The sequence below is a fragment of the Mustelus asterias genome, chromosome 26 (assembly GCF_964213995.1).
Source record: "Mustelus asterias chromosome 26, sMusAst1.hap1.1, whole genome shotgun sequence".
Lineage (NCBI taxonomy): Eukaryota > Metazoa > Chordata > Chondrichthyes > Carcharhiniformes > Triakidae > Mustelus > Mustelus asterias.
Window position 1 is genome coordinate 9,482,378 of NC_135826.1, and position 18,426 is coordinate 9,500,803.

General features: G+C 40.8%; 1 protein-coding gene across 2 annotated transcripts in view; it reads left to right on the forward strand.

The window, feature by feature from the left end:
- The window catches only part of LOC144479462 (endophilin-A2-like), a 123,714-nt gene that overhangs the window by 91,564 nt on the left and 13,724 nt on the right, over positions 1-18,426 (forward strand). For both annotated transcript variants that reach the window (XM_078198153.1, XM_078198152.1), the window contains exons 5-7: positions 775-908; positions 5,016-5,174; positions 9,300-9,403. In XM_078198153.1, the coding sequence (XP_078054279.1) occupies positions 775-908; positions 5,016-5,174; positions 9,300-9,403 (397 nt within the window). The remainder of the gene's footprint in view (positions 1-774; positions 909-5,015; positions 5,175-9,299; positions 9,404-18,426) is intronic.

The following is an 18,426-nucleotide window of genomic DNA, read 5'->3' on the forward strand; positions in this document are numbered from 1 at the left end:
CTTCAAAAAAAATTAAATTTACAATAAATTGGTACTTGGTAATATTCAGCAGGAAAAGGAATAAGTATTTGTATGGAAGCTTCCAAAAGGAATGGGACTTCCTGGAGTAATTTTTGGTCAGTAATTTAACAGGTTTTTTTTTCTAAACTTGGTCTTTTATTTTTGTCCTAAAAGTTGTAGTCTGTTTTGAGTTGAGATGTTCCCTTGTGGCACCTCTATACATCCCAGATAATGCACTTCCATCTTTAATTTTTTGGGGGTCCTTGTACACTTACAATGCTGAAATTGCAGAGCTAATTGTCACTAACTACACTGTACACTGGTCTGGAGACTCAGTTACTGAAAGTACTACCCATTATGAAACTGTGATACATAGACCAGAAATATCTCGAGCTAGATTCCTGTGTTGTGCCAAGTTAGTTTCAACTGGAAGTGGCAGGAGTTCTAAATATACAATACCCCTCCACAAGGGACAGGAAAACTCAGCCAGAGCTCTCACTCTTCCTTGTTCACCAAAAACCCTGTTGGGAAGTATGTTTGAGTGGGGACAGGATTGAACTCAACTGTGATACCTGTCATTGTTAAACTCATTGTTCAAGGTATTGCCTGAAGGATACATGCACTGAAATATTGATGGGAAAGTAGTGTCCCAGCAAGAGTAGTGACAGCATTTTGGTATAGACTTGGAACTGGGTTTTGACCTACACTGCCATATTGATCCATTGAGATTTACATACTCTAGTTGATTCTTGCATTTAAATTTTCTGCTTTAAGGTGGTGCTCTCATTGATGTTGGTGAATCGATGAAACGAATGGCTGAGGTTAAAGATTCCCTGGATATTGAAGTCAAACAGAATTTTATTGACCCATTACAAAGTCTATGTGATAAAGATTTCAAAGAAATACAGGTAAAAGATCCATCAATGGGTAAACACACTGCCATTCTTTTATCTCTGCTCTTCCCCTCAACTCCCAGCCAGAAAGAAATGCAAACAAAATGTTTTGGAATTATTATTTTGTCTGTTGGTTTTCAGTGGTTTGAGATTACAATTGAACCTTGCTGTTACCCTTAGCCTTTCATCCTGGTCCCATTAAAAGATCCTTTTCATGCCCATTGTATGTGTGGGCAGTGGTATGGATGCAGTTTTCTTGGAAGAAAATTTTGGTACTCGAGGTGAAATCCACTCTTTTTTGATGCTTTCCCTGCAGAGATGTACATAGTGGAGACTAACCACACTTCCAGATTTTCTCTCAAATGGTTGATACCGCATAGATCATATTATGGACAAACAAATAATGAGAAACAGGACAAATAAAATGCTACATTTACAAGATGTGTATAACTCAAAAAATGAAAATGTCTAAATATAAAAAGGAATGCAAGGCAGCATGAGTGGGGAGAGAGCGAGTTAATGTTTATTGGAACCAGGAAAAGGTAGAAATGTAATAGATTTGTATAAGCAGGTGAAAGGAGAGAGTAGAAAAGAAACAAAAAGAGCACATGTGGTCGGTTGGAAAACCAGAAAGATTAAATGACAAAAGAGTTAATTGTGTAGGGTCAAGGGAAGTAGTAATGGGACATGTAAAAAGAAACTGAGATGATGTAAAGAGGAGGTGTGAGAAAGATGAGGTGTTGTTCCTTGAGCTAGTGTTGAACCCGGGGGGCATGTTTGCAGACTGAACAAAGCAATCACCTAATTTGCATTTGGTTTCCCTAGTGTAGATCAGATCACATTGTATGTAGCGAATACAGTGTACTAAATTGAAATATGTACAAACCGCTGTTCCATTTGGAAGCGGTGTTTGGGGAGGTGAAGAGAGAAGTGATAAAAGCGTCAGCATTGCATCATCAACTCTTGCATGAAGGTGCCAGGTGAAGTGGAGGAATGTTGGGGTGACTGAAGAATGGACCAGGGTGTCAGTGAGGGAACAATGCCATCGGGACACAAAGGAAAATGTGTTTAATGATGACATTAAACTAAAAATAGTGAAAATGATAGAAACTGACCCATTGAATCCAGAGGATGGTGGCATCCAAGGTTCAGACAACGGGAACACTATCATTGTCCTGGGTGGAAGAGTGAAGGGCCCTGAGGAAAAAGGAAGACATGTCAGAAGTGTTGGTCGGAAGGCTGCATCATCAGAGCATCTGCAGAAACTGGAAGAATAAAATGGAGTCCTTACGGGAAGCAGGGCGTGAGGAAGTGTGATTGAGTTAGCTGTGGGAGTCGGTGGGCTTATCGTGAATATTTGTATTTGAGAATCCCCAGGTAGCTCCCAGATAGTTTTTTTTTGAATCAAATAATGTCTCATGCAATTTCTTCATCAACATAAGAGACAATTATATTTCCAAGCATAGATTTTGTGCAACCAATTAAAATTGCCAAGGCTATCCTATCTAATATCAGTGGCTTGGAAGCCATGTTTTTAACCAAGTTCCTACACATTTGACAAGCATTCACCTACATAAGAAAGGAATGTAACTTGATCAATACACAAAGAAAGTTATATATTACTTATATCAAAGTAAAATCATGGCCATATTCACAACCAGACATGATATTGTGATAGGTCGTTCATGCTGGTGGTTTTGAACCTAAAGTGCAAATATAGCTGTGCAGATAGCACTTGCTGCAGTTTGGATCTCAAACTAAATGTTCAGCAAGGCAAGAGAGGGGAAAATGTATTGATGCCTGAAGTTGTTCTCCAATCAGTTGTCTCTTCTAAAGGGATGGTAATATTTGAAATGTGTAAAATTATCCAAACTGAATTTGTGCAAATGCAGTTAGCAAATCGCTGGGAAATCTGAGCAGGTTTTGGACATATCTGTATTGATCAGACCTTCAAACTAGAATGAACTTTGGCTGAATTCATCTTGAATTTGAATGATGAAATGTGAGTAAATGGGAAAGTAATTTGCAGCAATATAATTAAACTAGTTCAAACCAAGCCAAGGAAAATCCCACTACTGTATTTGCATCAGTGAGATCATCAGTTTAAACCAGCAGATGAAACAGCATTCAAAATTAGTCAGCTAAACAATAGAGACTGTGTCACCACAGTCATTAAACCAAAGTTCAGGAATCCTTGATGAGAACTAAGTGACGAACCTACTAATAATAAGTTTTAATCAGAACTGCCTGTGCATCAGTCCCTCTAAAGCTAGTATTGCCCAAGATAGATATCCATAGAATGTCTGCTGCTTTTTGCACGCTGTTTAAAATGTGTTTTGTGAGAGTTACTACAGTAACTTAAGGATGGGATAATATAGTAATTTTGCTGAGGGAATTGCACAGGATAGAGAGATGTAAAAGAGGATATACACATCATCTGCTGTTTCCTGTCATTTGCTATCTTCAGATGTTAAACAATAGCCCACCTGTTATGATCCCAATGACCCAGAGTCAGAAGAGGTGGTCTTTGCAGAAACTGAAAAAGAAACCCATGGAAGTGATGTCCAATCACTGCCTCTGAAGAAAAAAAAAATTCTATTTGGGAAGCTAACAATCGAGCTTTTTCTCCCAATGAGGCATGCTCCCTTTAGGCATGCCACCTTACCAGAGCCTGGGAAACACCCCTCCTGTATATTAAATGGTTCTGGGGCTGGAGACATGCTGGGGTCAGCAGCATGTCTCACCGCAGGCAGAATTGACAAGCTGATGCTGCAGGCCAATTAAAAATTTCACAAGTGAGATGCAATGGATATTTGTTAGATAGGATATCAGGGAATTGGAGCAAAGGCAGGGACATGCAGCTGAGATATAGATCAGGAAAGATCTAATTAATGGGAAAACCGGGTTGAGAAGCTGGATAATCTGCTCTGTTCCTGTATGTCTCAAATTATCTTGGGAACAGAGTCCAAGTCAGTGTCAAACACAGTTAGCTAAGCAATCCAGGCACTGGTGTATTGGACCTTTTGTTGCAACACTGAACAGACTAATTTGTCGCATACCTGACCTGATCGTGGTGTTGGGGAAAACATGAGAGGGAATGTGCTTTTTGCTCCACTAATCTTGGAGCAAATTATCAAGACCACAGTCACTTTTACCTTTCGAATGGGAAAACAGTTGAATTTTTCGTTTGAAATCCGAACTGCAGAAGCCTAGATAGATACTTCTAATTGTCATCCTAGATTATGAACCTATAGGAAACCTAAGAGAGGGAAACAAATACCATATAATTGCAGAGGCAATAGAAGAGGAGGATGGAAACTGTGGCCTTTGAACATGACTAATGTATTCTTGACTGTGATTTTCTGTTTTTCCATCCTGAGGGAAGCCTTGATACAACCCCGCCATTTTCCATAGAGACCAATTTAGATTTGGAGTCCGAATCTTGACAGTTACTTTTGACTTGTCCATATTGACTGAATTTTTTGGCCTTACTGCCAGATGCAACATCTGAGCAAACCAGTCTGCCCAGTCAGCTAACCATGGGAAGTTAGTGAGCACTATGTTGAAATATAGTGCGTTCCCCATTAAACTGTCACACTAAAGAGGTGGTATGAAATAGCTAAAGGAACAACCAAGTATGACTTATCAGAATGTATTTCATTGCATGGTAATCAGTCAATGGTTCCTATATGGCTTAGAGTTACTCTACTGTGTTGGTGTTACCAGGCTATGTAAATCAGAAGGCTACAAGTCTAATCCTGGTGTGTGCTGAGAAAGCTGACTGTCATTTGGGGTGCTACAAATGGTAGTGCTCTTGTGCGAGAGAGAGGGGTGGTGGGTGTCAAAATTACTCCTGATTATCAAATGACCCCATACCAGAAGGAAGACAGGTGAAAAAAAAATGGTAACAAAAGTGTTTGCATCTCCCTAAAAGTCTAATGATCTGCAACACTTGCTCTTTGGATTCACATGAGAATGATTAAGGTTTCTGAGGACTATTGGCATTAAAAGAATTATGCATAAGAATAACTCGGTGAGAGTAAGAGTCGTTGGGGGAAAATAACTTGTACTGTAATATAATCTCTAAAATATGCTTATCACATGTTCATTTTGACACTGTAGCATCATTTGAAGAAGTTGGAAGGTCGGCGTCTGGACTATGACTACAAGAAGAAGCGACAGGGTAAAATCCCTGAAGAGGAGATCAGACAAGCCATGGAGAAATTCGACGAGTCCAAAGATGTGGCAGAAACTAGCATGTACAATCTTTTAGAAACTGATGTAAGAATGATGTCAAGTCCAACTACTTTGTTCTGCTTTCTTTTTCCTGTTTGTTTATGATGGTTTATTCATAGAAACTAGAAGCAGGTGTAGGCCATTTGGCCCTTCAAGCCTGCTCTGCCATTCATTTTGATCATGGCTGATCATCAAGTTCAATATCTTCATCCTTTAGCCCCCAGAGCTGTATCTAATTTCTTCTTGAAATCAGACATCATTTTGGCCTCAACTACATTCTGTGGTATTGAATTCCACACATTCACCATCCACTGGGTAAAGAAATTTCTCCTCACCTCAGTCCCAAGACGTTTACCCCTTATCCTCAAACTATGACTCCCCCACCATTGGGAACATTCTTTCTGAACCTACCGTGTCTAACCCTGTTAGAATTTTGTAAGTTTCTTTGAGATCCAATCTCACTCTTCTGAACTCCCATGAATATAATCCAAGCTGACTTCGTTTCTCCTCATATGACAGACCTGCCATCCCACAAATCAGCCTGGTAAACCTTCGTTGTAATCCATAGAATCCCTAATGCAGAAGGAGGCCATTTGGCCCACCAGGTCTGCACCCAGGCCCCACTCCCGCAACCCCACATATTTAACCTGCTAATCCCTTGACACTAGGGTCAATTTAGCATGGCCAATCAAGCTAACCCACACATCTTTGGACTGTGGGAGGAACACAGGAAGAAGTCTCACAACACCAGGTTAAAGTCCAACAGGTTTATTTGGTAGCAAATACCATAAGCTTTCGGAGCGCTGCTCCTTCGTCAGATGGAGTGGAAATGTGCTCCAATCTGTAGGAACCAGTCCAGAGACCAAAGAATTTTGGAAAATAGCCACCAATTGATCTTCTATTTTCAGGATCAATTTCTTAAGTACTCTGGGATGAAGTTTATCAGGACCTGGAGATTTATCCACCTTCAATCCCATCAATTTCCCTAAAACCATTTCTCGACTAATGCTGAGGAAACCAGAGCACCCGGAGGAAACCCACGCATACATGGGGAGAACGCGCAAACTCCACACAGACAATGAACCAAAGCCGGAATTGAACCCAGGTCCCTGGCGCAGCAGTGCCACCATGCCACCCTCTATAGCAAGGACATCCTTCCTCGGAGGACACCAAAACTGCACACAATACTCCAGGTGTGGCCTCACCAATGCCCAATACAAAAAAAATCCCTATTCCCTATACTCAAATCCTCTCGCTATGAAGGCCAACATACCATTTGCCGCCTTTGCTGCCTTATTACCTGCGTGCTTACTTGCTGTGACATGCACGAGGACACCACCGTTTCACTGAATATCCATCTTTCTCAATTTATACCCATTCAAGTAATCTGTCTTCCTATTTTTGCTACCAAAATGGATAACCTCACATTTATCCACGTTATACTGCACCTGCCGTGCATATGCCCACACACTCAGCCTGTCCAAATCACACTGAAGCATCTCTGCATCCTCCTCACACCTCAACTCCCACCCAACTTTGTATGACCTGCAGATTTGGAAATAATACATTCAGTTCCCTCTTCCAAATCATTAATATATAATGTGAACAGTTGGTGTCCTAGCACAGAACTGACTGCCAATCAGAAAAAGAACCATTTATGCCAACTCTTTGCTTCCTATCTGCTAACAAGCCAAGCTTTCTGTCCATCTCAAGATATTACCTGCAATCCCATGTGCTTTAACTTCACATAGTGGTCTGTTATGTGAGATCTTGTCGAAAGCCTTTGAAAGTCTAAATAAACTTCATCCACAGGTTCTCCTTGGTCAACTCTACTAGTTACATCCTCAAAGAATTCCAGTCGATTCATCAAGCATGATTTCCCTTTTGTAATACATGCTGACTTTGTCTGATTATATCACTGCCTTCCAAATGCTGAGTTATGAAATCCTTGATAACGGACTCTAGCAACTTCCCCAGTACTGATGTCAGGCTCACTGGTCTATAGTTCCCTGTTTTCTCTCTACCTCACTTTTTGAATAGCGGGCTTACATTAGCTGCCCTCCAAACTGTAGGAACCAGTCCAGAGACCAAAGAATTTTGGAAAATAGCCACCAATTGATCTACTATTTTCAGGATCAATTTCTTAAGTACTCTGGGATGAAGCTTATCAGGACCTGGAGATTTATCCACCTTCAATCCCATCAATTTCCCTAAAACCATTTCTCTACTAATGCTGATTTCCTTCAGCTCCTCACTAAAACTTGTTTCCCTCAGAACTTCATGACTTGTTATAAATAATGGTGCTTTGAATATTGGTGGCAGGGTTAAGTGTTGTGGTGCATAAGGTTATATAAGGTCTCCTGGTGGCTTAATAAAGGCACCACTCAGTGTAGTGCTGTGTCATACACAGGAATGTTCTCGGTTCAATTTTTTTCTGAGTTTGCTGATCTCATTTGATTTTAGTACCTCTGGGCTAAATGTAGGAAGTCAGTATTCAGATTACTGCTTCAGATCACTATTCAGTACCCTGCTGGAAGTTGCACAAGCGTAGATTATTGTTAATGGAACAAATTAGACTCAGCTGTGATGCCCCTCGTCAAATAACACTCCTTTTTAGCCAATGTAATGATCTCGGCAAAGGTCACTGCCTTTTGATGGAAAGGCTAGGAAATGGGGTAAAATGATGACAGATGTTGTGAAATAATGCTTTTCTTGTGATCATTGAGCCCATTCCTCCAATTGTACTACTGGTTTATATGAAGTGGTAATGGAGTAAGTGTTGCTTCACGCAATCATTCAATGCAAGCAGTGTAAAATAAGTAGGTGTGGGACATTGCAGCAACTAGCTGAAGATTGAAGGAGTGCACTGAGAACACTTACCAAGCTCCCATTGAAGAGTTGGTTAGATTTTTGATTAATCTAACTTCATTTCTGTAACAGCATAAAAGATCTTTTTGGCTGTGCTTAGCATCAGTTTCCACAATTTTATTGACAAACTGTCCAGGCTTCCAGCATTAGTCAGGGTGGAATGAATGTTTGGTTCTTCCCAAATTTGGAATGTTCTAATCCTGCAGATTGCTTCATCTTGAGGGGTTTAGCCAAGGGATAATTTAAAAATCAAAGTTCTGAAGATGAGTCACACACAAAGCAGAAATAGTCCTGTTTATGCTGCTGGACACTGTTTACCCATGCAAACTCCTGAAATCCTGTCACTCTATTCCTGCACCTCTCTTTATGTTCCCTCATTTCCTTTCAGGCGTGAACTCAAATTCTGTTATCATCATAGAATCCTACAGTGCAGAAAGAGGCCATTCGGCCAATTGAATCTGCACTGACCACCCAGGCCCTAGCCCCATAACCCCATGCATTTACCCTAGCTAGTCCCCCTGATGCTAAGGGTCAATTTAGTATAACCAATCCACCTAACCTGCACATCTTTGGTGTGTGGGAGGAAACCGGAGCACCCGGAGGAAATCCATGCAGACACTGGGAGAACGTGCAGACTCCATACAGACAGTGACCAAAGCTGGGAATTGAACCCAGGTCCCTGGCACTGTGAGGCAGCAGTGCTAACCGCTGTGCCACCCCTAACTGTTGGTGGCTGGTAGAGAGAATAACTTGCATTGATATGGAAACTTATGTCACTGAAATTTCCTGAAGTATTTGCCACAGTGCACCATTTTTGGACTCAAACATAGTAACCACTGAGCAGCAGCAATATCCAAACAGGATGAATCAATGGTTTGTAATTTCGGTAATACTGATGGAAGGAAGAATGTTGGTCGGTAGAATAGGATCGCTCTTAAATAATGCCAGCTTTAATGGGCAAACAGAATCTTATTTTAACCTCTCATTGCAAAGGTCTGTAATTCTTAACTGCCGCATTCCCTAAATATTACACTTGAGAGTTATAGTTTCCCAAAGGTACGCTGTATGAAAGTGCCCCTTCTGTTTCTTTTCGACCCTGAGTCAATTCTGAAGTGAAGACCCTGCAGGATTTATAAATCTAAATGGTTTTATGCATGAATCAGTCTTGTCTTGTCTCTATAACTAGGTATTGGAAAGGTGGGCCCATTGAGATGAGGGACTAAGTTAGTGCTTGTAGCTGAATGAAAATCACTCTGACCGCTTTAAATCAACCCAAAACAAACATGAATAATTTTCTTCCAGATTGAGCAGGTGAGTCAAATGTCAGCGCTGGTGGAGGCACAACTCGATTATCACAAACAAGCTGTACAAATTCTGGAGGAGCTCTCTGATAAGCTAAAGGAGAGGTAAGAAACCAAATATGTAAAACTCAAGTCAGCAGTGCAGTGAGAAAGAGGTGTTTAATTTGGGCATCCTTAAACTAAGTGTATGAGTACATTTTTGTAGTACTGGAACCAAAGATGCAGGACATATTTTCCCCACCTACCTGATTGTGGAGGAAAATTCCAGCTGATGTTGGTCAGTCTGTGTTCTGTTCACCAGCACTTTTAAATGTACAGCGTTTAAGCATGATATTTAAGTAGTCGAGAGTGGTTGGCGTCTACTTAACACTCCATTATTGGTAGCTACCATCAGAATCAAGTAGGTCGGAAAAGATTGGCTAATAATGTTTGTGGTAAGTATAATGTATTTAAGACAGAAATAGATAGGTTTTTGATTGGTAAGGGGATCAAAGGTTACGGGGAAAGGTGGGAGAATGGGGTTTGAGAAACTTATAAGCCACGATTGAATGGCAGAACAGACTCGATGGGCCGAATGGCCTAATTCTGTTCCTATATCTTACGGTCTTATAATATCATGGTCCTGTTGCAATTTGCGGATGTGGGAAATGTATTCTTTGCGTTACTTTTATTTTTGCTTTTGAGGGATCTCTCCAGGAATGTAACATTATTCCAGCCCAAAATAAACCATTTATTGAAGAAACATTTACATTTTTATCATGCATCTTAGGACCTCAGGGTGTCTCAGAGCATTTTACAACCAATGAAGCACTTATGTGTAGTCGCTGTTATAGAATATAACATCTGGGCTATGAAGGCATGTTGCTAAAATCTAGCTGTCGGTTGTCGTCCCATTATGAGATGCTTTATGTTCATACCTGTGTATAAATGGGTGGAAATTGTGCGATGATGCTACTAAAAGCCTTGATTAATTCACTATAGTCATTGGAACAGTTTTGCACCTTAGTGAGGTGTTGGGTCAGTAGTTTCACCATTTAGGTTTCTCGCAGCAACTGAACCACAGTGAAAAGTAAGTTTCCAATAGTCAGCCTTTTAAAATCTGCCAAGTATGCTATGGGGTCATTATAGGGTTGTGAGAGTTCTGTCTTGAACTGGTGGCCCGACAACCTCACTAAATGCAGTATAAAAATAACACATTAATACTGAACTTGAAGTTGTTAATTAATTAAAATTCGCTTCAGGATTTGTTTTGTTATTTTGTCTTGTTTCCATTTGGTGGTGGGGTCGGAGGCTGCAGTTACCATTAACTGGAGGCCAGTAAGTTGAATTTGAAGTATGATGTGTTATTCTTTGATTTTGCAGAGTGACCATTTCAATCTGATAAAGTGAGATTCTCAGAATGCTTGCTGTTGGACAGTCTGCAGTCAGTTTCCTTGGAAACAAATCTCTTTCTAAAAGGAAAGGTTATTTTAAAAATGGGAAGATGAATAACATAGCTGCTCCAAAGCAAGTAGTTCTAGATCTTTGAACACTGAGGAAATTTCCGCCTGCATTCTGTACAGCGTGAAGCCCATCCTGGCTGGCCTATTGTGAACGGGCCATGTGTCGGCTTTTCAAAGCAAACATCCACAGTTCCAAATGGACGGAGTTAGAAACACAATGGTCTCACTTTAGTTTATTTCTTTCCCTCCCCCAATGTTTGTTTTTTTTTTGTCTCCCTCTCCCTTCCTTCCTTCCTCTAAATTAAACTCTGGTTTGGTGAAGAGGAAGTTTTTTAATATTGATAAGTGCAGAGAAAATGACATTCTTAATTTGCAACTTGGAGAAAATGAACAATAGGATTGAGGCCTTGTTTTCTGCTGTGTCTTGACAAATTCAAGGGATCCACAAAAAGTCAGATTGTAGATATGTTGGAAGTTTGAAGATCTTCTTCCTTTACATTGATATTGTGCTGACAGTGCTAGGTGTACAGGTAAATTGTTAATAGCAGACTAATAATATAAAATCTTCATTAAGGTCTCTTGGCTATTCATCAGAGCCACCTAGTGGCTAACGGCGCATCTTTATTGATGTATACAGGCCAGAAACTCTAAATTTGATCACAGATCTGCCTAGAGCTGGCAGATTTCAGCTAGAGCAGTTTTCAATGTGCCACAATTGACTATGATGCCCTTAAGCCAGGAAAAAAACACCTTTTCCTCATATTATCCATGAACGCTTACTGGAACGTGTGCGTGGACAAGATTGGACTTGGCTGTGAAAATTCAGTGGGGCATCAAAACTCATTGTCTAGACTCACGAGGAAGAATTGATTCATTGAACCAGATCCTGTATGACTGGTGGTGTCTTTTGAAGTTGCATTTCAGCTGGAGTCCAATGCCTTTAGAAGAATGATGGGATTGAATGGGATTGAAGATTCTTTTCTGTATGTCCAACTAGGAAACTGTGACATGAAACTGTGACAATTCTGTCACATCCAATTTTCAAAGATGGTGCACAATTAAAGAGTTGGAGTAGGAGGCTCCACAAATATCCTCTTCCTGAATGATGGGGAAGCCCAGAACATCAGTACAAAAGACAAGGCTCAAGCACTTGCAACCATCTTCAGCCAATAGTGCCACGTTTATTGCTCCATCTTGGCAGCCCCCTGTGGTCCTCAGCATCAGCGATGCTATCCTTCAACAAACTCAATTCACTCCATGTGATATCCAGAAACGGAGAAGGCACTGGTTACCACACTGGGCCCTGACAACATTGCAGCAATTATACTGAAGACTTGTGCTCCAGAACTAGCTGTATCCCTAGCCAAGCTTTTCCTGTACAGCTACAACACTGGCATCTACACAGCAATGTAGAAAATTGCCTAAGTATGTCCTATCCATAAAAAGAATTTTCACAGTAACTTCATTGCAGTGTTAACGTAAGCATACTTGTGACTAATAAATAAACTTTAAAGCAGGAGAAATCCAACCCAGCCAATTGCCACCCCATCTGTCTGCCCTGGATCATCAGTAAAGTGATGCAAGGGGTCATCAACAGTGCTATCAAAAGGCACTTGCTCAAGAATAACCTGCTTGTTGAAGCTCATTTCGGGTTCCGCCAGGGCTGCTCAGCTCCTGACCTCATTACATGTCCAGACATGGACAAAAGAGCTGAACTCCAGATGCGAGGTGAGATTAACTGACCTTGACATCAAAGCAGCATTTGACTGAGTGAGGCATCTAGGAGCCTGAGCAAAACTGGAGTCAATGGGAATCACTTGGAAAACTCTACACTGATTGGAGTGGAGCACGAAAGAAGATGATTGTGGTTGTTGGAAATCCATCATCTCAGACCCAGGACATTGCTGCAGGAGCTCCTCAGAGTACCATTCTAGGCCCAGCCATCTTCAGCTGTTTCATCAGTGACCTTTCTTCCATCGTGAGGATGTTCACAATGATTGTGCAATGTTCAGCACTGTTCATGACTCCTCAGATACTGAAGGAATCTGTGTCCATTTGCAGAAAAACCTGGACAACATCAGATCTGGATTGATTTGTAGCAAGTAACATTTGTGCCACACAAGTGCCCAGGCAATGACTATCTCCAACAAAAGAGAACATAAGCATCTCCCTGAACGTTGAAATGCATTACCATCAGTGAATCCCCCACTATCAACAGCCTGGGGGTTTTACCATTGACCAGAAACTAAACTGAACCGGCCACATAAATACTGTGGATGCAATAGCGGGTCAGAGGCAGGAAATTCTGCAGAGAGTAACTCATCTCCTGATTTCCCCCAAGTCTGTCTGCCACCGACAAGTCACCAGTCAAGAGTCTGATGAATTACTCTCCACTTGGTTGGATGAGTGCAGCTCCAACCACAGCTTGATACCATCCAGGACGAAGTAACCCACATGATTGGCACTCCATCCATCACTTAAATATTCACTCCCTCCTCCACTGATGCACCGTTGCAGCAGTGTGTCCCATCTACAAGGTGCAGCTCACCAAGACCATGTCAACAGCACCTTCCAAACACATGGAAACACCAGCACCTACAAGCTCCCTTCCAAGTCGCATACCGTCCTGACTTGCAACTATTTTGTTGTTCCTTCACTGTCACTGGGTCAAATTCTTTCTAATAGCATCGTCAATGTACCTAAATGACATGGACTGTAGCAATTCAAAAGGCGGCTCACCACTACCGTCTTAAGGGCAATAAATGTAGGCCTAGCCAGTGGCAGCCACATCCTGTGAACAAATAAATATAAAGAAAAAATGACCTTCCAAGTTGGATGCGCTCCAGGTGCTTTTGCTGACACTCAGTGAGACACCACTTTCGTAGGCAAAGTTGCACTTTGCATGAAATAATCTGGTGGCAAGCCACAATGACTCCTTTTATTGATGACCTACATGCTGCAAATATAGATGTCCGCCATACGTTCCTGACCGCTCAGAATCATGAGCACTTAACAAGCTACATCTCGCGTTGAAAACTGTATCAGGTTTATTAAATAAAAGTAAAGGGAAATGAGAACAATACTGCAGATTTCACTAGGTTGCCGAACTTTGGTTAATTCACTCTCCTCATTCAAAGAACAAAACCACAGAAATAAGTCATTCTTGTAACTTGCAACATATTTATGAAGTAAAATGTCACAGGAAATTGAAATCTTTTATTACCCTCAACCATACAACAGTGTTCCAAAAGTGGAATCCAAAGCCAGAAAAAGCTTCCAGTATTTTTTTTCCGAGGTGGATTCCGAATATGGCACTGTTAGTTGACAACAATCAAATATCATAGAAACTTGGAATCCCTACAGTGTAGGAGAAGGCCATTCGGCCCATCGAGTCTGCACTGACAACAATCCCACCCAGACCCTATCCTCAGAACCCCACATATTTGCTCTGCTAATCCCCTGACACTAGGGGCAATTTAGCATGGCCAGTCAACCTAATCTGCACATCTTTGGACTGTGCAAGGAAACCGGAGCATCTGGAGGAAACCCAAGCAGACACGGGGAGAACATGCAAACTCCACACAGACAGGTGAGTGACCTGAGGCTGGAATTGAACCCGGATGCCAGGCGCTGTGAGGCAGCAGTGCTAACCACTGTGCCACCGTGCTGCCATATCCTGGCTGAAATGTCTGCCACAACAGATTGATCAGCCACTCAAAAGATTAGCTCCACCTCTGTCCTGAAGTCTGAACATTAATATTAACTGCTTCTAACTCTTGGGTGAACTTTGTGTCCAACACTTATAAGCTGTGCACCTAGACAGATAATTTATCACCATTGAAATAAACATGAGTCCCAAATTCTGTGTATTTCGTGTGCATAATAGATGGGCTGGCTACAAATCTTAATTGCGTTATGGGAGCCACAAACTGGCCAGTTTCCATTATCCTGTAAAGGTACATTAAAATTTGACGGATCTATTACAGTGCTAGCTCTCCCTCTGTAACTACACTTGCAACAAATTCCTTTGCATTTAAAATCTAGAAATTATACCAATTGTGGATAGGTTTCCAGTTGGTGCAGGATTTGTTCGACTGTGTGTTCAAACACAGAAGAGTTGATTAGCTTTCAGATAAATCGTATCAAAACCCACCCCGGGAGATTGAGCAAGTCCGGACAAATGACTCTACAATGATGCAAACAACATGCAGAATTTGTTAAAAGCCATCAACATTAATGTTAGTTTTCTAGGAAATGTTCCAGAGTAGCCAGAAAAATGCAATCTAAAGATTATGGATTTTAGTCAGTGTCAGAAATGCATGCAAGTCTTTACACAGAACCAATCATTTGGCCCAACTCACTAGTCCATGTTGCATTTTCACCCTCTAAGCAAGTAAATACTCTGAGTAACATTTACCCACCTGTTTCGATATCCTTTTAACTCCTTTTTACCTTCAACTATTTCTCCAAACTAATTTTGAATGTTGACATAGTTTCTACCTCAACCGGTAACTTCACAGCTAAGACATTTCTCCTAATCTCCTGTGTTTAATCTTGTATCTATTACATTTTCTTCTTGGCCCACAGCTACTGGAAATAACTTGTCTACCATTTCCCATCTCAAACACTTCTATCATATCATTTTGTAATCTGCATTAACTGAGTAATAAGGCCCCATTTTTCAAGTCTGTCATATATACCAAATAGCTTCCCAGTGAATCTGCGTTGTACTTTCTCTAAAAGCTCCATATCCTAAGTACAGCATGGAACTCGCTACTCAGACTTGGGTCTTGCATTAGCTCATCATTACCCCTGAGTTTTTAATTTTTATACTAATGATAAAACTTAAAGTTCCAGTGCCTCCATTTTATGGCTTGATCAACCTCAGATGCTGTCACTGATGTCCAGTATTCCCAAATGCTCCTGCTCTTCTATGATACCGTGCCTACTTCCATTCAGAATATAAAAACTGTTTTTCATTTAACTAGAATGTATCACTTCACAGTTAGTTACATTAAATGCAAACAGCTATCTTATCAATGTCCTTTTGCAGCTTCCTTCCGTTTTCTAGGGAGTTAGCTATGCTTCCTATTTTGATATTACCTGCAAAATTCAGCCCTCTCCCCTCTGTGTGTAGCCAAAATATTGATACACGCATTGTGACAATCTTTGACCTGGAAGCAGCACATTAAGGAAAAATTTTATTTCCTTTAAAACATTTTAGGAGTCTGTAATTCTTTTTAAGAATGTTTGAAAAGGGCTTTTTAAGAGCTTGCATCAATTGTTAAGGGGTCTATTGTACTTATCTTGGATAATAAGAAATCCTGCTCCATGTGATTTGCTGATTCTTGACCTGGAAGCAGTACCAAATGGAAGGAAGTTAAAACAAGAAGCCCTTTGGCTGGCAGACACAAAAGAGAGCTACAAGCAGAGGAGATGGAGGGTGAAGGTGATCAGCACACCAATGCAGACATAAAGAGGAATCAGGATTCTTGTGGAGAACACGCAAACCTCTTTAAGGAAGAAGTCAGTTTTTCTGTTTGGCAGAAAAGGAGACAGGACCTCTTGGAGGGTGTCCAGTGCTTGCTGGCTAAAAAGCTTTAAAACCTGGAAACTGTGAATAACTCAGACGTGAAAGAGCTGGGTGTTTTCCCAGAAGTGGTCAAGTCGTGAACTGGGTGCTATTGGTCAATTGGTTGAAAAGGATCTGGAAAGCTATACCATCAGGATTGTCATGACCCAAGGGAAAGAGGAGGATTCATAGAAGTGAGCATTTGCTACCCAGGAAACTCAAAGGTGAAAGCTATTATCGGATAGCGCTCCTGTTCTACGCTGTGTGAATAAAGAACAGCATATTGTGATTTGTGTAGCTACATAGTGCTACATGTTTGTGAAAGTGATGCATATATTTGTGGCTGCCTAAGATGTATCTTTGTTTTATCAACTATTGAAAGTGAAATTTACCTTTTTATTTGAAATGTCACTTTCCTGTTAATTCGGGGGTAATTTCTGTTGATTCTGATTTGTGTTAAAAGCCACAAAAAGTAGAAACTAGTTGTGGCATAACTATAGGGTTCGTGGTGGGAGATATAGGAAGGATATCAGAGGTAGGTTCTTTACGCAGAGAGTGGTTGGGGTGTGGAATGGACTGCCTGCAGTGATAGTGGAGTCAGACACTTTAGGAACATTTAAGTGGTTATTGGATAGGCACATGGAGCACACCAGGATGATAGGGAGTGGGATAGCTTGATCTTGGTTTCAGATAAAGCTCGGCACAACATCGTGGGCCGAAGGGCCTGTTCTGTGCTGTACTGTTCTATGTTCTATAAGTTCTTCAGTTTGGGGTCATTCAGTTGGTTATTTTGGTTTACCGTTTCCCCATGGGGATTGTAACAACAGAAGTTATCTCCTGAGGCATCATTATCTACTGCCAACTACCCTCAACCCTTCTCTTTACCCCTTACCTTGTTTTTTTAACATTCCATCCAGTCTTTAACCTGGCTTGTCATCCCACCTCTGAAATCCATATCCCTTAATCTTTACTCATATTTTTCCATATGTTAAAATCCATGCACACTACATCTATCACATTTTCCAATTTATCATATCTGATAGCTCTGCAACAAAAATAGGTTTTTTGGGTGAACCATCCCATTGGAATTCATACTGGGCTGCTTCTAAGTATAGTCTCTTAATCTAGAATAGATAAATGGTAATGTAAGCCTTAATTAAAGGCTCAATTTTCCCTACCATAGACATTAAGCTAACTGACTTGTAATTACCTAGATTAGAGCTCTGTACTTCCGTTTCTTAAATGGGCAATATAATGGCCAGCCTCCAGTCCTATGGGACATATCTACACTTAGTTAAACTTCTGAAATATAATTTCAAGGGCCTTGGCAATTTCCTGCCTCTTCCTTTTCCTAGAATTCACCCCTTTGGGTGATTGCACTTAATCTCCCTTTAACCTAAATTATGTGGTAAACAGTTTGCTGAATTCTCAACATTCTAGGACTCAAAGTACTTTGTAAATATGTTGACCATTTACAAATTGACCATCCTCTTCTCTCAAGCCCAACCTTGGTTTTTACTGGTGTACTTGCAAAATGCATCACTGATCCATTTGGGGTTTTGATTTTTTTTTATCCTTATGCCCTCTCCTCTCTTGGTTTTCCTCATCCTACTCCTAACCTCTTTATTTTCATCATATTCTCCTTTGCATTTTCATCATTTTTGTAACATCTCTAAGCCCTTCTCTTTTTAATTGGTTTCTAATCTCTATTTTTCCATGGCATTTTGAAACTACTGGTAGTTTATGAAAGTGCTGAATAAGTATCTCTTTAAAAATATGCCATTGTTTAACTCCAAGCTGATTTAATTTGTTGCAGATGTTGGACTGTTCGGGTGAGTGAGTCATGCCCGCATGTGCAATATATAGTGTTTTGGATATGACTACAGCTGCAAACTGTTTTTAAGTGATTTGGGATTTAAAGTAAATTTTCTAATGTTGGAGAAAGCGTGGCAAGATGTTAGTTAAGGGAGGGACTTGAAACTGGATTTCCCTTAAAAGCCATATAACAAGTGAGAAGTTTAATAAAAGGCCTCAATGGGCAGCATAATGGCACAGTGGTTAGCACTGTTGCCTCTGTGACCAGGGTTTAATTCCCGGCTTGGTTCTCTGTCTGT